The 22,234-nt window shown below is 41.0% G+C and overlaps 1 protein-coding gene across 4 annotated transcripts in view; it reads right to left on the bottom strand.

Annotated features, from left to right (window-relative positions):
* CPEB2 (cytoplasmic polyadenylation element binding protein 2) overlaps positions 1–20,933 on the bottom strand; it is a 74,503-nt gene extending 53,570 nt beyond the window's left edge. For 2 of the 4 annotated variants that reach the window (XM_063457790.1, XM_063457792.1), the window contains exons 1-2: positions 19,631–20,932; positions 3,118–3,399 (exon numbers count right to left, since the gene is read on the bottom strand). In XM_063457790.1, the coding sequence (XP_063313860.1) occupies positions 3,118–3,399; positions 19,631–20,632 (1,284 nt within the window). In that variant the 5' untranslated portion in view covers positions 20,633–20,932. Of the gene's footprint in view, positions 1–3,108; positions 3,400–19,630 lie in introns of all 4 variants that reach the window. The other 2 variants (XM_063457791.1, XM_063457789.1) reach the window with 2 other exon arrangements.
* Between the last annotated feature and the right edge of the window lie 1,301 nt (positions 20,934–22,234).

The following is a 22,234-nucleotide window of genomic DNA, read 5'->3' as shown; positions in this document are numbered from 1 at the left end:
TCAAGATAAATAATATTATACCTTCAAACTTCAATAATTTGTCTGTTAAAACCACCCACTTGTTTACAGTATAAATTTATGGATGGGTATGTTTATTTGTTTTATTATTATTTTATTTCCTTAAATATCACAAAATTATGTTAAAGGGGTATAAATAATGGAATTGCCTGCGTATCCTGTGTATATCTGTTTCTTATACTAGACCGTGCCTCCCGAGCCAATGACCCCATCGCACATCCCTGACCTGGAGTAACGTGTCCATATGTCTGAACCAGTGATGGCTGGGGTTCGTACTCCAGACCAAACTGAAATACCTCTTCCATGCTGCACTGACCACCTTGGGCTATATAGTATATGGTATGGATCGTAATAACTCATAACACATTAATATATATTTTATTTTCATGGCTATAGTTGACCAATCTACGCATTAGCTAGACATTTTTAACCAAGCAGTTCATGTAGATTTTGGGTGCATCAACCTCCTCTGCACCGGTTCATGTAATGCATGCCACCCAAGGTCCTGCTTACAACCAAACTCCAACAGGTGGATAATTAAACTGAATAACACAGCACCGGCTTATTGTAAAGATGGGGGCATTATTTAGAGTTTGGCTGTATTGCTTAACCCAGTATACATTGCAATCCGTTCTGCCTTCAAAGGACAGACTGGAGTGCATGCATGACAGAGCTCTTTAAAAGCATATGAATGGGATCATAGTCCACGTGATTGGATTTTTCTGGCATGTATTCAATCAGTATTTTGCCATGTCACTCCCAGAACCACAGCTGAAAGGTGATTACATACTTCTCACTTTGTAAACCCATTGTGCAACAGACAAGTTTATAAATATACGGCACGTTGCTTTTATTGCAGACGCCCTTTGATCACAAGTCAGTAACATACACTCACATGGCTGTGACCTCATTGCAGAAACGCTCCTTTTAGATTAGAAAGCAAAAGCCATGCTTTTCTACAAATATTCAGAACAGCTGAAAATTGCCCTGTTGCATTACTGTAAAGCTGTAAAAGTATTATATGGTTCAGAAACCACGAACGTGAAAAGAAGTTCAAGGAAGGGTTGAAAAGGTAAGTCTATAGGAAGGGTAAAGAATACCAACACAGAAACCATGTTTTTCTTTCTATCTGGAAAATCAGAATAAACCCAATCGAGCTACATCCTGCTATTTCAAGGAAGCGTTTGTTTTCTTTTGTAGTCTGCGGCCTTGTATGGGAGAACACAGTGTCGAGTGCACTTAAAAAGGAAAGTCCATTGCTAGGTCAAGTATGTGTCAACCAAAGTACCTCGTTGTCTCTCCTGCCTTAATGCTACATGCTCATGTTAACCCATACAGTTGCACAATATCCCTACATGCGTGTTTGTGATTATTCATTCCCAACCAAGTGCGATTAACTTCTTCTAGAACTACACGTTATCGAAAATACCAGTTGGTACCCCATTAACATCATACAGGTACTAGTTTACTCATAAAAAAAAAAAAGAATTTAAAAAAAAAAAACCTAAGGAAAAAAAGTCAAAGTCAAACCACCAAGTCAATGGGACTAACCCACTCTTTATGATCTGTGGCCTCTTTCTGTAGGGATACACAGGAATTTCATTCAGTGCGGTATAAAAACTCCTTCTTGACACCCAACTATAATTTAATGCAATGCCTTAAATGTTACAGAATTTACAAGGTATCTTCAAGGGTGCATCAATATCCAGCAGAGCAGGAGGTTATTTGCAATGCCTGGCAATTTCCACGACTATTTAAAGATATGTTCACCTAGTGCAGGTTACACCAACAAAAGGAACTAAGACGGAAAACTGTATCCTTGTGTTTAAAGAGGTCAGACAAAGAAATCATCTAAAATGACCGAAAGTAGCTTCTGTGTTACGTCTCTGGAAAATCCGAATGCATACAGGCTAAGATTATACAATACGGAAACAAGGACACAAGGCACGAGACCCATATCAAATGCTGAATTGAGCAATAGGCAACATGAGGTTCAGAGGACACAAATGTGTGTATTGCACAAGGGAACAACCTCCCCCTGCCATACAGCGTACAACTTCCAATTATGCAATTTGACTTCCATAGGGCATTGAGTAAAGCAAATGAACGGTTTATAATTGTTTAACTTCAGTTTTGAAAGTAAACATGTAGGGGGTTATGTCAGTTTAATGTGGTTACTGCCACATTACGTTTGGAAAAAACTGCTTTGATGTAGAGGAATTTAAAGACTGTACTAAGCAAAACATGTCTGTTTATATACATATTATACCCCTACATACATACAGGACCGAGGATAACAGAGTTTGACTACAGGTCAGAGACTGGCTATGATCATAGGACTATAAAGCAATAAAGAAAACAATCACTGTGCATTTTAAATTAAAAGGGACCTCGTGGAAAAAAAAGCAACTGATAAAATAATCTGGGCAGATAATATTTCTCAGAAACTTTAATTCAACTGACTTTGTAAATCGCATCAGCTACTAAATAAAAAACAAAAGGACATAACCTTATCTATAGGATGGCGACCACAGAAACCTGACCATAACTGCAGTGTGTCATACAGCATACCCAGGATTCCATGCAAAGTGGAGGGGTAGAAGACCAGAATAGTTGAGCTGCTTTTCCTTCAATTAGCTATTTCTCCCAAATAGGTCAAACAAGTAAAATATGCAACTTTCCATTTCAAAATTGTATGCTTAATGCTTTGAAGTCATGGGAAATAGAGTAACCTTAAGGAAGTCTACTCATGCCATTCGTGCCAAGAAAAAAAAACGGCACATAGAGCAGCGCACTATGAAAAAAATTGGGGAAAAACCAACAGTGACACGTACAAAAGCATGGCAAATGTCTGAATTAAACCAAACATTTGTTTTAAGTGTCTTTGTGTGACATTTATTAAAGGAGAATAAATTGCAAAAAAAAAAAAAAAATGAGAACTAGCATACACGATTATTATTGTAATTTGCAAGATTCCATAGCCCTCAAGTTAATCCATTGGTAGCTACCGACTACAAATAAAATGGTTATAATGACAAAGTGCATGTATACATATATTGTTATTACGCAAGTAATAGAATGGTTACATACCATCCTTACCTGTAAGGGTAAGAGTGAGTTACTGTTGTTGTCAGTCCTGAAAACGTTGTCTTCAATCCAGGATTTGGGATTAAGCGATTGAGTGGAGCGCGGAAACTTGGGCGGGGCGATGACATTCCCAGAATAGGGCTTCTTTAGAGGTGAGAACTGATTCATGGTGCCTGGCATTCCCATATTACCAGTTCGGCGGTGGTCTCTGCCGTGTACACCTCCCCATGACATGCTGCCGGTGCTCCAACCGCTACCTTGATGAGTGCTCCAGGGAGACTGTTTCACGATGGGCTGTAATGGGTGTGAGAGAAGGGAGAGGATACAAAAAAAGAATAACTATATAGCTGTACAAAAGGGCATAGCATTATCAATAGAGCACAGTAAAATAAAAAATAGATATACAATTTTAATGAAAATATGCATTAGCCACTACAATGAACATTGTATAGTATGCAACATATATGGCGGAGAAATGTAGGTGTGGCATCCAATGGTAGACGTTTAAGAGCCCTGTAAAAGAAGCAGGATTGTGTCTGTATCATTTAAAGTATGAAATATTGAGAATATATATTTTTTTTTAAATGTGTCAGTGCATTATCAGTCAGTATATTATCCCTAAAGAACACAATTTGTCACCTGAAGATCATATGCCAAAACTGATGGTACAACTGAAACGATTACGAAATAATTTCACAGAACTTGAAATTCCATCGCAGCTAAAAAAAAAAAAAAGTTATATTTAAAAAGCTGTAGTAGTGTTAGCTGGGTGGGAGGTAGCCATTTATAAAAAAAAAAAAAATGTTTTAAACAAATCAACTCTCAGTCCAGGCTTGAAAAAAAGGGTGATATGAGGAGTCAATCGTTTGAAATCTGCAGAGAAGCTCCCAGAATTCCTCTGGGCAGGAAACAGGAAATGTTTGTTCAAACTCTGATGCCATGTGCCTCGGTGTGCCTAAAGTTCGCTGAACATATTTTATTTCAAAAGAAAAAAAAAAAACTGCTGAGAAACAAATTTTAAAATGCTAAGATGATGCGGAGACATTATGTTTGTGAATTTTATACAGCTGCCGCCATTTTTGGTAGATTATGCTTTTAATGCAAAGAGACACAAACGGGACATACCGCCAAATAGCTAATGACTGTGAATTTAAAAATTCAGACTGAAGTAGTCAAACTGTGAATACAGCAAAGTTTGAGGATTTCCCTAAATCAGCTATTTTTGTCTCATGTTGCAATGCCCCTTCAAATCAATACAAATTTGCTGTTTTAGTGATTAAGCCCCAAAAGCAACACATGGGCTCTTTGCTTATTTGCAAAAACTCCTCTACATGTCCATAATGCAGACTTTCGCATCTATCATAAAATGATACCCTGTACTATATACTATAATAGCAGTGCACGAGCACACTTGGATGACATTGGGAATCTACGTTTTCCGATTGTTTGTCTCTCTCTATTCAAACTTTCCAGATCCTAAATGGATGTAGTCACTGTAGCATGCATAATCAAAAACCATAAACGAGCCTCATTTTCTCTGACACTCATGGGACTTCACTCCTGCTCCCAGCAATGGAATTACTTTGTTGCTATGAGCATTATGTTGATGATCACTAAGCTGGCACATACATGTGGAAAAAGGATCATCCAAGAGTTCACAGAATAGAGTTAGGAGACAGGAAATAATTTCCAAACGCTGCATTTCTTGGGCGACCAAAACACGCATGATAATTAGAACTACATACATCTGAGGAAGATGTAAATTTCACAAAGCTGCCAGAAGGTCTGGTTAGGATGGCCATAGCCATTAATCACACATCGTGAACAAGAATTTCGATCTCAAAATAGAACCCGCAGATGTGGAAGTAACACTAGAGTATCCAGGTCTTACTTATACGAGGACCATTAATCTAGATACCGTATATACTCGAGTATAAGTCGAGTTTTTCGGCACATTTTTTGTGCTGAAAAACCCCAACTCGACTTATACTCGAGTCAATGTCTGTATTATGGCAATTTACATTGCCATAATACAGACAAGGGGCTGTGGGGGCTGGCAGAGAGCGTTGACTTACCTCTCCTGCAGCTCCTGTCAGCTCCCTCCTCCTCTGCGCCGGTCCGGTGAGAGCCGCGGGGTCAGAGCGCAGCCGCGAGACTTACACTGGGACTTGCAGAGTGAGCTGACCGAACTGGCGCGGAGGAGGAGGGAGCTGACAGGGGCTGCAGGAGAGGTAAGTCAACGCACTCTGCACGCCCCCTCCACTGAACTGCTAATGCCACTGGACCACCATGAGAGCCCCCTCCCTGCCATGTATCAAATAATAAATGTATCAAAATAATATACCAAAAAAAATGATTAAAATAATAACTAAAAAAATTATAATAAAAATGCCCACCCCCCACCAAGGCTCTGCAACACATACACAAACACACACTGCACACCACACGCTGCACTCATACACACACTGCATTCATTATATACACACACTGTAAATAAATATTCAATTAATAAATATAATTTTTTTAGGATCTAATTTTATTTAGAAAGTTACCAGTAGCTACTGCATTTCCCACCCTAGTCTTATACTCGAGTCAATACGTTTTCCCAGTTTTTGGGGGTAAAATTAGGGGCCTCGGCTTATATTCGGGTCGACTTATACTCTAGTATATACGGGTAAGTGTTTTTATTTATTTTTTGAGTTTTCTTCGGTTGGGGTATATACATAGCAAGAGCCCCAATTAAAAAAAAAAAAATAATAACTTACGTATTCAGCCGTTGCGTGATACATAACATATTTATTCTGCCATACACTAGACTTTCAATGTCTCACATGAATTACTTTTGCCATAACAGGATTTTTGGGAAATATTACTGTGGCTGAAATGAGTTTCCCAGAGATTATTACTGCGGTTAAGCCGGGCAAGGATTTCCTGGGAATATTACAGCGATTACACTATGCCAGGATTCTCTGGGAATCTAAGTGTTGTTACAGTGTATGAGAACTCCCTGGGATTATTACAGATATTACCCTATCCCAGGATTCTCTGTGAATATTACTGTGGCTACACCATCCTAAGTTTCTCAGGAATATTACACTCCTACCAATTCAGATACCTTTTTTTGGTATATATGGATTATATGTCACTGCCATATCTATAAAATTACAAGTTTAAAATGTCACGGAGACACGGAGACTGGAGACTGAAATTCTGAAAGTATGCCAGCCCTGTAATATGTCCAAATCTACTACTTCCAAGACTTTCTTTCACCCATAACTTGTGCGATGGTAGTTTTTCATGAATTATATGTTTGGGGGGTTCTAAATAAATTTGTTATTGAGAAAAAAAAAAGAAACCAAACAACTGAACTAGCTAATCCGAATTGTTCTTTTACAAAAAAAAAATAACACTTAAAAACATTACAGCCCACTGTAGTGGCTATGGTGCCAGGTGCGCTTTGGTGCGATCCCATGGTAAAATAAACCATTTTAGCACTGTTTAATAACTTATCGGGGTCTCACTTTGCATCAGTCGCATTTAGTGATCTCTAGTGGGGATGGTGCCTGGGGTCTGCAGTGGTTATAGTGCTTGCTCATTTAAAAATTAATTCAAAATCCAGTTCAGACAAGCAAAGGCAAATGAAGAAGAGAAATATGAACATTTCTCTTCTTCTCGGTATGCTCTCTCTATGTGGATTGTCAATCCTAGCTCAGAATTTATAACAATGGCTTCCAACTCCTTGTCATTTGCTCAATAGGAGGCTACATGTTTATTTTACAATTTTTGCTTTTCCCTATGATATGTCAACAGTAACCTTCGTGTAGCTTACACGAAATGCAACTGAAGCGGAACACAGATTTAGGGCTTCGATCATCTTGAGTTAAATAAAAAAAAAAAAATATCGGTCAATTGTTATTTATCTTATATTTTTTTGTACTGCTTTAGTCTGACGTCAATGCACTTAGAATCTCCACTTCATCCCTGCAGGGAATACACACAAACACGACCTGCTCTCCAACCGCAAACTCCCTCATCTCAAACATAGGAGGACCAAAAAACACACAGAACAATGTAACTGAACCAGCCTAACCTATTGTGACTGACTAATCACACTGTACAGCTGCAATGAAAGACATTCACCCAACTATAAACAATCATTAGAGGTAATAAGGCTGTCAAATAAAAAAGGTTTCGTTTTAAGACTTTCTGGGTGGAGCAAACAAGCACAGTAATGCTAGGAGCAGAGAAATAGATCAGAGAATGCTAGGTGTTCAAAGGGAATTGTCAAAACTGCCTGTAGAATTAAACCACCGATCACCAGACCTGTAGGGCAATGTACGTACCCGTATTAAAAGCACAACTGTCTAGAGGGTTGAAAGCCATAAGCCCCCTATTATCACATCTGTCGCTTTTATAAAAGGTTGACATTAATAAATAAAAATATTTATGGCTACAATGCTAAGCAAATACTCGATCTACAATGTCCACGATACAATTTTAATAGCCATTGGTGGCCGAATGCATATCTATGCAAGGAATCGTTAAAATTAGTCACCAGACATCCGTAGATTCATATGTTTCAGAGAACATTGTTGCATCATTTGGTGGATTTATAAACGTCTTCCAATAGCAATGGAACATTCTAGCGATGAAAGTTCTGCAGGGGTCAGGATGTAAGATCACCAAGTGCTATCCAATCAGAAAGAGGTATAAAACCTGGAACATTGGTGATTGTTTGAGAACCTGTGGTCTATAGCACAGCCAACGTTTGGCATTGAGCTGTTGTGGCCAATCCTTCCACATAATGCTTGAAAAGGTATTTAAAGAGCACAGTATTGCAGCTGTTGTAGACTATAAATCTCACAGTGTTTGTGGTTTAGACAGCATTGTCCTAAAACCAATTTTGGGAGTCATCATATACAATGCATAGGTTTTACCAACATGTATATTTCACCTACTATATATTTAATGCGGATGGACACTGTAGGCGCTGAGCTGTGGAGAGCATGTGCCTCATACAGCCCAGAAATCCATGTATGGACGAAATACAATATATATTTTCGACACGCAACTGGTATTTCTCCACACAAGCTGTGGTGCGTTCGCAACTTTTGAATACAAATGAAGCGAAATGTTTGCTTACAAAGCACACAGTGAAAAGCTTGGTTTGCAGGGCTTGTGACTGACTTATGACTACTCAGCTGAAGTCTGCAGATCAGGCCATTAGATTGGCACACAGATTGGGAAGAGCAGTCAACCATAGGATTTTTTTAAAGCGAATTTTCTGAAAATTATATTTGACACGCCAAGAGAAATAAAAAAAAATGAAAGAAAGAGTTTCAGAATACCTAAAATAATTGTTTAAAAAAAAAAAAAAAGGAAAGATTTCAAGGATAGTAAACTTGAACCTGGCACAGGTAAAAGGCACAGGGAAATTACAAAATAAAATGAGGGCATGAGTTTTGCAGTTTCTACAGAAAAATATTTTCTTACAATCTTCTAATAAAGCACATGAAATATGGAAAGACTTAAAGGAACACTGTAGGGTCAGGAATACAAACATTCATGACATTATAGTTTTAAAATAACAGTTTAGGCCCCCGGCCTCTCTATGTTTACCTTAAAAGGGTATTTAATTACCTTTTTTCCCCCTCAGTGCCCCGCGGGTCTCGCAGCGGCTGGTCCCACCTGACTCCATGACGAAGATGAAATTTGATGATCTCAGCCAATCCAATGCTTTCAAATGGGAAAGCTGGGAGGCTATTGTACATGCGCAGCATATGAAGATGCACTGAATCACTGATCCACTGTGCAGCACTGACCCAGGAATCTCCTCTAGTGGTCTAAATGACTGCCAGTAGAGGTGTTACTAGGCAGTAGTATAAACACTTATCTGAAAAGAAAGTGTTTACATTAAAAAGCCTGCAGGGACAGGCTGTAGACACCAGAACAACTACAATAAGCTGCCATTCAGGTGACTATAGTGTAACTTTAATTAAAGGAACACTATATGATCAGAAACACAAACATGTATTCCTGACCCTATAGTGTTAAAACCCCCATCTAGCCCCCTTGACCCATTCATGCCTCCCTAAATATAGCAAAATCTTACTTGTAATCAAGCCTGAAGCTTTGTTTGCCTCAGACCTGCCCCTGTCTGCTGACATCAGAAGTGTTGGCCTGATCCAATCATTGTGCTTCTCCATATAATTGGCTGAGACTGACAAGGAGGCAGATCAGGGGCAGAGCCAGCACAATTCAAACACAGCCCTGGCCAATCAGCATCTCCTCATAGAGATGAGTTGAATCAATGAATCTCTATGAGGAAAGTTCAGTGTCTGCATACAGAGGGTGGAGACACTGAATGTTTGGATACATTTTAGGCAGCCATGACCCAGGAATGATCTCTAACAGACATCTTAGGAGTGGCCACTGTAGTTATCACTAGGCTGTAATGTAAACACTGCATTTTCTCTGAAAAGACAGGGTTTACAGCAGAAAGCCTGAAGGGAATGGTTCTACTCACCAGAACAAATTCAATAAGCTGTAGTTGTTCTGGTGACTAGAGTGTCCCTTTAAATATAAGCTCTAAGCACCTTAAAGGAGCATTGCACATTTGTTTTTCCTTTTGGTTATGCTTTACTTATACTGCTTCCTCTCTGTACTTTGCTACTAGTCTATTTGTATTCATTATATTTGCATCCTCGATATATTGTTCTCCTCAGTCTGTAATACTTTCAGTTGTATTTCCTGTGGGCATATGTTTGAAGGCTTACACACATGCACAGATTTGTACGCGTCACCCAATACAGTTTCCTGAATCCCAAACCAGGACAAAAAGGTAAGTAAATCCTTCAAATACTTTTGACAGATGTATTTTGGGCAAATTACTTTCAAAACAGAATCTACTTTCCATTGTCACAGTCCCCATTAAAAAGCATTTTTTTTTTCACGTATTAAAAAAGTATTTAAAAAAAGTGAATAAACAAATTTTAAAATTGAGTATAGCAGAAAAAGACAAAAAACAAACAAAAACAAAAGCACTAACTACTTGCAGCCTTAATGGGTTATATGGTGCAAGCAAGTCTTTTGTCACCATATCCTGCATAGATGTACCCTCTATAAACTAACATTTTGCAAAAATCGCTGCATCTGTGAGTCTGCCTCTTTCCTTCCTGTTTGCAGAATATTTGATCAACTCCCTGCCTTCACAAGCAGTCTGTGTTGAAGTCCAAGTCTCAGTTGTGCAAACGTGTTGACAGCTTGAGTAAAAATTGTGCACAGCTCCATTCACAAAAAGGCGAATGGTACAGTCCGTAAACTGAGAAATGAAGATTAACAGCAACCGAAGTCATTAAAATTGAGAACACCGTTGAAATTTGTTTTTAATGTTGCATGTTTTTAAAGCATTAAAGTATTACTTCTAGCCAGGAGTGTCCCTTTAAAGCAGCCAAAGGCATTATCTAAAAACTGCTTGAAACCAACACACATCTATTCATAGCTCCATTGCTAAAGACATGCAAGAGGCCAAAAGCAGCACTCAAAATAGTTGCATGTCATAGCTGAAGGTTTGAAAATGCTGAGCTTAACAGTTTGCAAAGAGCTTAATGGATATCCTCACTGGCCAAAAGTCATTTATAACTGGGAACCAGTGCAGATATAAACTTTACCCATTACTCTAATTGGTTTTTAAATGGGACATCCTACATCTAATGGCTCGGACTGGCAAAATCATCTCCGAGCGTTCATTAGAATACAGACCTAAACAGTGCATTCAACAGTATGCTACTATATATCTGGTGTATAAGGTCCTCAAAGTCTCAAATTTTTTTTAATAAATGTAAAAAATATATATCATTACTGTTTAACTAACTGTGACCATAGAAAAACATTAATGGATTGATAGCACTCAGGTTGAAGTGTGGTCTATAGTGGTGGTAAGCTGCTCAAATCGCTGCAGCTGTGAGGCAGCCCATAACATTCCATTCCAGGTGGCCATTGTCAATTTCGTACCTCTTGTGCATGCACATTAAGAAAGGGTCTGGGGGTCTCTCCCAAGAGAGAGATCCTAGCTGCGGATTGCATGTATGGTCTGAGATTTTCAGATGGAGAAACAAAGTCTATTTCCTGGGTGGGTATAAACTGAGAGGAGCCACAATATGGCGGCTATATGTTTATTCACCAGTTCCAATCACCTTGATGATTGGAACTGCTCTTAGGAAGAAAGGGCATTTCTGATAATCTCCTGGTGAATACGGAATTGGGAGATAAGAGCAGTCCAAAATGGATGGAGCATATCACCCTGAGATGAATAGCTTATTTTTAAATGTTTAGCTTTTATTTCAAAATGTATGCTTTATCAAGTACGGTACATTTTAACCTCTGTATTGGTTTCTGCAAATAAGTGTTTAAGTACTATAAGATAACAAAATAAAATCTATAATATTCTGCTCAAACAGGAGGCAGAGGTTAATGAATTATCAGTTAACTATCTAATTTGAACATATTACAAGATCAAAAAAATATATATCAATTGTAAAAATATATCAATTTATCAAAATATTACAAATTATTATTTATTTATTTTTTAAATGTTTAATAATTAAAAAAATTTATTTAAAAAAAAATTGGAACACTTATACAACAATACAAAATAAAAAAGCAGTAAGAGTTAATGCTTAAGGGGAACACACCTGAAGTACATGATAAACATAACAAAAGACACACAGGACTTTGAGTTCTAAATGGTGGATCTTATCTGACAGAAAACATTGTTTTTCTACTGATTAGCGGATTGGATTAGTCGGAGTTTCTCCAGAAAGTTGTTTCTACAGACTGGCCTTGTTCCCTCTGTCAGTTTATACAGACTTGGTTTATATCTATCTAGTTTGTTCTAATTGCACTTGATTCAATATTTAATAATGCAAAGTGTTCCCGGATGGATTTGTAGTTCCAATCAGAAAAAAGTAAATAATTTATAAAGATGAAATGCAGATTTCAAATTATACTACCACATCCTTTGACCACTTGTATTGTAGAGGTATCGAAAAAGCACAGAAAATTTACTAAATCATAAATTCTGCCAAATTGCAAAAGGCTAAATGGAGTTGGGAAAATTCTCTACTACAGTACTGCTCAAACTCAAAATTTCAGCCTAGTTACTGCAATTCTGTTTTTGCATGTAGCATAACTCACTGGTTACTAAACTGCAAAGTGTGATATATTAAGTAAATCTAGTACGATCACTTGACAGAGCTGGCTGAGCATTATGGGAAGTGCACTCCATAAAATACCATCATTGTCGTATGAGGAAAGACAGGTAAAGTTTTGGTTTGCAAACTACATTTTCAAGAGGGAAGGGGGAGTGTGTGAGAGTGTGAGTGTGAGTGTGTGTGTTCTTTCTAAACTTTGCATTGGAAGAAGTTATTTAAAACATCTGGTTGCCAAATTTAGCCATTGGTGTTTTCACAAATTGACAGCCAAGGCCTTTAACACAGAAAGCTATTATTATACCAGTGTTTTATGTCCATAATATAGTATTTTAAAATCAAAATGGGATTCAGCAATGGAATTAAAACTGTAAACAGATTAGAATATATTTTAGATATCACACACACACACGTACGTACGTAAAGGGTTATGCCAACCACCATGACCACTTCTGCTTTTAGAAGTCGTGGTGAAAGGAATCTGTGTGTGCATCATTTCTGCTTGAACACTGTACAAACAGAGATCTTTCCATTTTGGCCCACCCAAGCAAACAGGTCTGTATACATCGGGCCCCATAGTGTTTGTAGTCGTAGGAACATCTCTCGGTTCAGGCGCCAATCGCTGGCATCCCGTAGGTGTCTGGAGTTCCAATCTGCTACGGTATTTGAAAGTCCCGGGATGTATTCGGCCCGTACTGTTATGTTGCGTTCCAAGCAAAATTGTCAGAATTCTGTGGCTAGATCTGCTAAGATTTTGGACCTGGTGCCGCCGAGGCGGTTTATGTATTGCACTGCTGCTACGTTGTCCATCCTCAAGATGATGGAGCAGTGTGTCGCGGGGCCAAAGAGACTCTTTAGCGCGAATGATCCTGCCATAAGTTGATGTGTAGTGCCCTTTCTGATTGGGACCATCTTCCACCTGTGGAGGTATGCCCACAGCGCGCTCCCTAACCCCGTGTGCTGGCATCAGATTCTATTACGCAATCTGGGTTGCTGCCGAAGATTGCTCTGCCGTTCCACGCTTCCATGTGTTGTAGCCACCACCTGAGCTCCTCCTTGGCTGTGTGATCGAGTGGCACAGAGTCTGAGTAGGAGTGCCCTGAGTGTAGCTGCGCGGCTTTTAGTCTCTGCAGGGCCCTGTAGTGCAGAGGTCCCGGGAAGATCGCTTGTATGGAAGCGGAGAGGAGTCCAATTATTCTGGCTAGTTGTCTCACAGTGAGTGTTGGACGAGCCAATGTTCTGCGGATCTCCTTCTTGATGATTTTTATCTTTGTGGGTGGTAAGCTTAGGGTCCCTTGGACCGCCCCTATCTCGAATCCTAGGAATTCTAAGGACTGGGAGGGGACTAGTACCGACTTCTCCCAGTTGATTAGAAATCCCAGGTTTTGTAGGAGTGTTATCGCCCAAGATAGATGTTGTTGCACCTTGTCCTGGCAGTGGCGCAGGGAGTAATCCAGCCCTTTTTTAGCTTTCCAGCCAGCTTTTCCCAGAAACTGGGCAATTTTAGGGTCCGGTGTGGCGCAGGCCATATCGGGGACCGTTGGGCATGGGCATTCTGCCCTAAGTTTATTCCTGGTTGTTTTATCCAGGGGTTTCCTGATCCTGGCCGCTATATATTGGGCTACATGGTCGGCTGGGAACCAGTCTGTAGACATAGGGTGTTGTAGGTCGTCTGGGTCAAATAGGGGCTCACCCTGCGGGTCTTGGATGATGGAATCATCCGTGGCCACCTTACCCGTGCAGGCTGGTGTGATTGCCAGGCTGCGCTCAGGGGAAGAGTTCCCCGATTCCAAAGAGCCGATTTCCTCGGGCTCGCTCATTACCTCCTCTAGGTCCGAATCTGAGTCCGATATCTCTGTCTGGGCTTTTGCCCATTTCCATGTCCTCACCGTTTTTGCCCGGCGGGTGGCTCTTTTACGTGGGGGCCCCACGTCCTCAGTAGTGACAGGGCGTAACCTGTCCGTCATGCTAGTTTTGGAGGTGTGTTTGCCCATATGGTGGGTCTTTTCTGTAGCCTTACGGCCGCTGAGGAATGCAGGCTTGTCAGCTTGGGCCTTGGGGCGGAGGCCGCTGGGGTTGTGGCTAGACGCCAGGATAGCGTTGCTAATAGATTGTGTCAGGTTCTCTGACATCGCCCCCATTGCCATGAAGATGGCTTGGGTGACCGATTTGGTCATGGTCGCATCCAGAAGAGAATGGAACTCCTCCGAGTTCAGCTGCTCCATGGATGCCACCTCCTCTTTCTGCGGGGAGAGTGGACGTGTGGCAGGGGACACGCGGTGCACGGTGTCCTTACTGGCACCAGTGGGTGTGGAAACCTCATGGTCCCTGAGGTGCTGCATTACAGCCAAGTTACTTAAAGCACGCTTGGGACACTAAACTAGTACTCAGGTGGAGCAGGGGTAACTGACTGCACACAGTAAATATGCTTGCACAACCTTGTTATAGGTGTGTAGAATGATGTTGCTCCTTTAAACCCTATGTGGGGAAGTAAAGGACTGTACTTTTAAATTATATTATGTGGGCAGTGAGCTCTGTGGCCGGCTATGGGGGACAGATTAAGGCACAAACAAAAGCTGTCAGCTTACCGAGTGTTCCCTCCGGAATGGCCGCAAGGGAGCACTGGCAAGCTGCCAGCCAATGCCAGTAGCCAATCCGCGCGCGTCCGACCCTCAGGGTGCAGGGGGCGGGCGGAGACAAAAGCGCGGTAAAGTCCCTGTCAGTCCGTCACAGAAAATGGCCGCCACGCTGTGTGGCCGCCATTGCGCATGCGCGCGCAGTATACTGCTTGAGAATGCCCGCGTCGGGAAACGGCCATCGCGGGTCGCTTGGGGGAAGGACGAAAATGCAAACAGGTAATAAACTACCGGGAGGGGGGGTTAACCGCCGGGGTGGGGGGGCGGGAAACCACGGAAAAAGTTGTACCTGCACCAGAAATTAGGTAAAACCGATTGTATGTAGGGGAATATCGTTATACAAAGACATGTACAGAATTACATTTAAACATGAAAGACATAAAAACTCTAACAAGTCTAAACATAAGCTCTTTTGAGGAGAGCTAAAATTAGGTGATACTTAGCTGAGGCAGCAGCAAAGAAAGAGGGAGAGGAAAGGTCACATGGGTGGTTATAGATAGGTGGACTGTTCCTATTGGTTAAGGGTATAATGTTGTGTTAACCCTTTGAGAACCTGTTAAAAAAAATTCTGTGAATGTTTATACCTTCTCTTTGCTGCTGAGGTATAATAAAGAAAGAGATACGGTAAGCATAATATGAGCCTCCGTGTCCTTTAATAAAATTTAATGTCAGTAAGAAGAAATTAAACAAACAAACAAAAAAATGCCATTGGTTAAAAAGCAGTCCAATAATGGTGGTAGAGGAACACTGCCCTGCCTCCAAGTCCCTTATTGCCAAACAGATATTTTTGACATTGACACCATATGCATATCTTTTTGTTGGTTATTAAACAAAGACGTGACATTTCCAAGTGGGTAATTATGTCTGAAAGAGACGACTGTGCACATAGAGAATGACGTAAGCTACAAACCATATACCCAAGAAGAAAAAAAAAAAATTCAAGAGAAAAAATAAAAAAATAAAACAAAAATACAATTGGGGGAATTAAGGGCTTTACATTCTCTTGTTTGGTTTCTAAATCTGAAAACCATATAATCCCTATGTTGACAGCTAGGGTTGCATACAGCCCATTGCTCTAATGTCCCATTACAAAACATCAGTGACACAGTATTAAATTTAGGGACCATGGACTGTAAATAATTATTAACTCTAAGTGATTCAGTGGTGTACGAATTACACTGCAAGCCATGGTTGGTTTTTTTGCTCCCCCCGAATATATAATATTGTAGGATTGTAGAGACTCATGACATTTCTAGAGGAACAGTAGAAACTATTCAATAAATAGCTTACACCTTTAGAAAAAAAAAAGGATGATTAATATGACCCCATCAGCAGCAGCCCAAATTCCCTACACATACATGCACGCAAAGCAGTACATTTTTGGCTACATATGACAGACGGATGAACGTCGTCAAGCCATTATGAAATAAAGCTATTAAAGGACTGTAGCTATACAATAATTAAATACTGAGATACCATTTATCAAGAGCATTCAGTATCAGTAGTTTTTTTCCCCCAATACCCATTTTCTAAGCATAGCGCAATCTGTCAGTAAATGGTTCTCAAGTATCCACCAGTGGCTGCCATTGTTAATACATAGAAAGTTTAACCCCTTAAGGACACATGACGTGTGTGACACGTCATGATTCCCTTTTATTCCAGAAGTTTGGTCCTTAAGGGGTTAAAGGGGTTGGCAGTAAAATTAAAAATAAATAGTCAGAAATTGGGCAGTGAACTTTAAATTCAAAAAAGCCAAGATTGGGGAAAAAAAAAAAAACAACCACATTTCGTTTTCGAAGCTCCGCTTTGGCTTTAATTTCATCATTACCTGACATTTAGGAGTATTATGTATAACCTGCTATGTTTTGGGATTTTTTTGTTCCCAGTGAATTGTGACTTTAATTTTTCAGTGTGTGGAGCATAAACCGCCTGTAGCTGCAATAGTGAGCAAGGGAAACGTCATCTGAGAATCATTGCTCACGCTCTCCCTTATGTAGCAGCAAAAAGAAATGAAGAATAGACCTTCAAGTACTGTACTCACTGCTATATAAACATTAACTACATGGGGGAGTTAATAAGTAAATGGGAAATGGAAGAGAATTGAACTGCAAACCTTAGGCCAGCATAGCGTTGATGGAAAAATAGCGGTTCTGGACAATTTTTTTCCAGCTCATATATTTTTGGCCTAAAATTTGCAAAATATGCTTGTGGATAGGACTAAATTACTAGGTAATCATTTCTAGGCTGTTAAGCTGCCCATTACTTGATTGTTCAACTGAAGCGAAAGATAGATCCAGAACAGGCATAGGCAACCTTCGGCACTGCAGAGGTTTTGGACTACACCTCCCATGATGCTTTGCCAGATATATGGGGGGGGGTGCCAAAGGTTGCCTACCCCGATCTAGAAGAATCTGATGAATGCATTTAATGGGATGAGCTGCCCAGCACTCATATTAAAACGTATAAGTAGCACTGAACATCCTGACATTTATATGAACATGTTCAGTGTGATGCTTATAAGGAACATTTGATGACTGCTTCTAGTTGCTGGAGAAATGTCACTATGATACACATCATTTTCTTATAAGTTCCCAGTGAAAAAGCATCCCTTCCTTAATTAAAAGAGTACTGCATTTTTCTGTTCTATATTTTAGGTCATTTCCTAATCCACAGGTTTTTTTTTTGGTTTTTTTAAGGTTCAAGACATAGACAACCTCATACTAAACGCTTCCCTATAAGCCCGCTATTTTGAGGTACTGAATTCAGTAATTTTATTTATTTTCATACAAACATGTTATTTCAACATTAACCCTTTGCAAAACCCATTGTTTTAAAAATTGGGCATTCTATGCAAGGTATATGTATAGAAGTCAGTACTGTGGAATCAATGTTCTTAAAGACAAGCACAAGAGTACATCACAAAATATTAAATGCCTTGTGTACAAGATATTCACTGGTCAACACAGGCACACAAAAGCTCAATAAGACACAATTTTAATAAAAAGGTAATTAACACAATTTGAAAGCCAGGATATATTAAAAGAAGAAAAAGATATCTTAATTTGGAAGAAACCTTTGAAATCATGAAAGCAGCCTATGCATGACCTTGTATAAAGCATTTGGGCTCAAATATGTATTTCTGTAGGAGTGGAAAGACTTGGAACACAATGGTCTGCATACAATTTCATTTTCACAAAATGCCCTATAATGCATTGGCTTACAGCTCCCTCATTCATTTAAATTGCTACTTTAACACGTTTTTGGTAAAACTGCACGGGTAGAGGTATTTCAATACGTGGCAATTTTAGACACTGCCGCACTCAAGGACAATGACATTAATTTTTCAATGCACTGCTGCTAAAGCAAACTGCATAGTAATTAAGGCCCAGCATAGGTCAATTGGTAATATAAATCAGTCTGTCATGACTGTTTTATGATGACTGACCCAATCCAATCAACTGAAATGGACAGCAAGCCAATGTCTAATTAAAAGCTGAAGAGGATAAAGAAAAATAACCACACAACAGTATTTGAATGGGACAAATGTAAATAATTATACTGCTGTCAGCTAACATGGACATGATCAAAAATGCTGGTTAACATAGACCAGGGTTGGTCAGTCGGTAGATACACCTATATTAGCCAGTAGATGCACCAGCTGTTATACAACTGGTAAGCTGCTTTGCCAGTCTAGAGGCTTGCTCTACAACAGCTGAATGATCTACCTTACGGTCACCCTAACTTGTCTAATTTAGGCCATCCTGTGACTATGTAACTCATATGGGCCAAATTAAAGAACTGGTATTATCGCAACAGTCAAAAAGGTATACGGATGGAACAGTCAATATGGTGGCACAATATGGTCATGTGATATCTAACCTGATCATCTTGCAGCTAAATATTAAAACACACACATTTCCAGGTTATAATTGATAAGTGAAAATCAGACATATGCTAATTTATATTTTAGTGTTTGCATGAAAATACATTTTTTTTTAAAAAAATGTATAAATCTAACCCCAATTTTTTTTTTTTTTAAATGTCATAACCGAAACTTTGCCCAAGTCGAATAATAAAAAAATAAAATAAAATAAAATAGTCAGAACACAAAATGACCTACAGATATCTTGACAGCTGTACAACCCTAACTGTGGTGATAGGCCTCAAAGCTCAGCTGAATGGGTTAATGACCTATCTACAGTGTAATGGGAGACAAAAAGCTTCAGAACAAGTGCACACATAGACTGCCAATGAACACAAGGCTTTCTTTTAAGCCAAAACCTTAAAATCAGCAAGCAATAAACATGAGTGAATATATATATATTTTGATATGATATTATGGTGAATGTCATCTTAAAGAGGCTTGACTAACATATGGTAAAACTAGACGCAGCCAGATGATAAATCCCATTACTCTCAGCTAGAAGAAGGCTGGAGATTATGACAACTGACGCTTGTTAAACAGAATAACCATTTCAAATATAAAATAGGCTAATAGGACATAAATATGGAAGGGGATTGAACACTAGAGGCCCTGAGGTAGGCAGTGATATGGCTGACAAGCTGTAATGTGTGTGTGAAGACAGTATGCACGGATACATACAGGGTAAGGGGAGGGCAGGCTACCCCCAGCTTCCACAAAAATAAAGAGGGGATCCCATAAGAGGTGTGAAAGTTTACCTGGTGGTGGTTGTAGCTGTTCCTCTGCTGTAGGAAGGCTGCTGCCTGGTGGTGCTGGGGGTTGAGTTGGGGGCTCACAGGCGACCTCCTGCTCTGCTGTTGACCCAGGTTGATCTGGGCTGAGAAGGGGCTGCCAAAGCCGGGCACGTTGATGCCAGGGCATGGGTTGGCAGACACGGTGGAGAAGCTCTGAAAGAAGGCTGGGTTGATGGAGGAGGGGATGCCAGGGTAGAAGCTGTCCGGCTCCTGGCTCTGCAGGGAGTTCAGGTTGTGGCCCGCAGGGTGGGGTGCAGGGGCCTGAGGCTGGCTTAGTGCAGGTGGTGGAGGCGGTGGTGGGGATGAGGTCTGTACCGACCAGGGGGTACCAAATCCGGGCAACGCCGGAGGGGAGCTGGATCCTCCTGGGCTCTGCGTACTGGACATGTCAGGGGAGCCAGAGTAGTGTCCCCCCAGCAGGTTAGGGGCCCCGGACAGCAGATGCCCCCCTTGTCCTTCCATCTGTAGCTTGGATTTGGGCGTCAGCTGATGCCCTAGAGATGGGGGGGACCCTCCAGCCCTTGTCTCCCCAGCAGCCGTCACCTCCTCCACTGAGCAAGTGCTGGAGGAGGAGGAGGAGGAAGAGGAGGACGATGAAGGGGAGGTTGGTAGCAGCTTGTCCGGTCCCTCCACACCCAGATCCTCGGCTTTTGGGGATCCCTGGCGGTGGTTAGCAACCTCCTCCCTGAACAGGGCTCCGTCCTGGGGGGTGTAATCCTTCCTCTTGTGTCCCAGCTGCTTGGTCGACTCCTGGGCAGCGTGCAGTAAGAGGGCAGGCGGAGAGGGCCCCCCGCTCTTGGTGTGCTGCTTCCCCGGTGCACAGCTCACCCCCAGCAGCAGCTCCTCCTGCATGACCTGCTGGTATCCGGGCAGGAAGGAGGGGAACTGCGGGCCGGCTCGGAACGCTCCCCCACTGCCGGCTCCGCTCCCCCCAGCCTGCAGCAGCCCGAACCCGTAATCCCCCATGGATGAGCTGGCTGTGCTGTGTGTGTGTGTGTGTGTGTGTGTGTGTGTGTGTGTGCACGGCCTGTCTAGAGATCTGTATGGGAGGATTCTATACACAGCATGGAGCTCGGCAGAACCTTCTCTCCGGCTGGGTTCTACAAATAGAATGTTACAAAATAACAAAGATACAAAGGAAAGTAACCATGTAGAAAAAGAATGCTGGGTGTCAGGAGAGGAGTGCAATGCTGCTGAATTGTTACTCTGTGTGAGGGGTGATACTGTCTTTGTAACTAAGGAGAACGATAGATATAGTTTCTATATATTATTCTTATAATTATTCAGCATTAAGTCCTTGTCACCCCCCTCCTCTCCTCCTTATGCCGGCTGGGGTGCAGCAGCTCAGCATTAAAAACCCCGGAAGACACGTCACAGGCACGTCATGGCCCTCCCATGGCAGTGGGCTCATTACTATGCATGTCCTGTTCCTTCACCCAGAGCACGGACATCCTGGACATGCAAAGTAGCCTCTATTATTGTTGTTATTATTGGGATAATTAACCTGTGGTTGCCAGGGCAGGGTTGTTGCATATGTTTTGTTTTGCATCTGGGAAGGATGGCTAAATGCAGGCCTGCCACAGCATCATGGGAGTTGTAGTGTTAGAACATGTGGAGGTCTAGTATTACCCCTGATCTATGGTGTGTAGTCAGGGGACACAAAGAGAGGTTTCAACTCCTATCATCCTATGGGAGACACCACTCAATATAAATTACAGTGAGAAATATTTCAGTTTAACCATGACTACAATGAGTATAACCCCAGCTTTATGTCAGATATGGTGATGTACATTCATATTATTGTACACAGTAGTGCTAGAAATAATGGGCGATGTGTACCATATCAGTTGCCAGAGCTAAGCCTGCTTTCATCTTAAGTCTATAGGCATCTGTGGATGATGGGAGTTGGAGTTCTGTACACATCGATAAACAGAGGGTGTTTGCCTATGTGTGACAGGCCTGGCTATATTGATGAGTCACCATCAAGTCTGCATGTTACTGCTAATCCTCGCAGTGATGAGCCTGCTCCTCCCCAACTAACACCCTCCACTTTGCATTCTGTGTATGGCCTATGCAAATCAGGTCTTTACCCCTAAACCACCCCAGAATGAGCTTCACCCAGGAAATCAATTATTACCGTGCAGCCACATGCAGTGAGGAAGCAAGTTCTAACTGTACTATTGCTGTATCCAATGGAAACCACGTTCAGAGACAGTAACTGCATGGTATCATTTCATATATACCCCAACTATGATTACACTAATATAGCTCTGACAGGACATAGCAACATATGGGGTTTGATTATTTTTGTTATATTCATGTTACCACACTACAGCACTGAATCACACACTACCTACAGACCGCAGCACTAGGTCACACACTACCTACAGACTGCAGCACTGGGTCACATACTGACAAACTATAGCATTGGGTCACACACTGACTATAGATTTCTCTTTGTAACACTGGGTCATACAGCTATTCACTGCTTCACTGGATCACACACTGTTCTGTGACATTAGTGTGTTCATTACTTACACTGCAGCACTGGGTCACACAATGGCTATC

Source organism: Pelobates fuscus, chromosome 6 (genome assembly GCF_036172605.1).
Source record: "Pelobates fuscus isolate aPelFus1 chromosome 6, aPelFus1.pri, whole genome shotgun sequence".
NCBI lineage: Eukaryota > Metazoa > Chordata > Amphibia > Anura > Pelobatidae > Pelobates > Pelobates fuscus.
The sequence above is the reverse complement of the archived record's forward strand: the minus strand, read 5'-3'. Positions and strand labels throughout refer to the sequence as shown.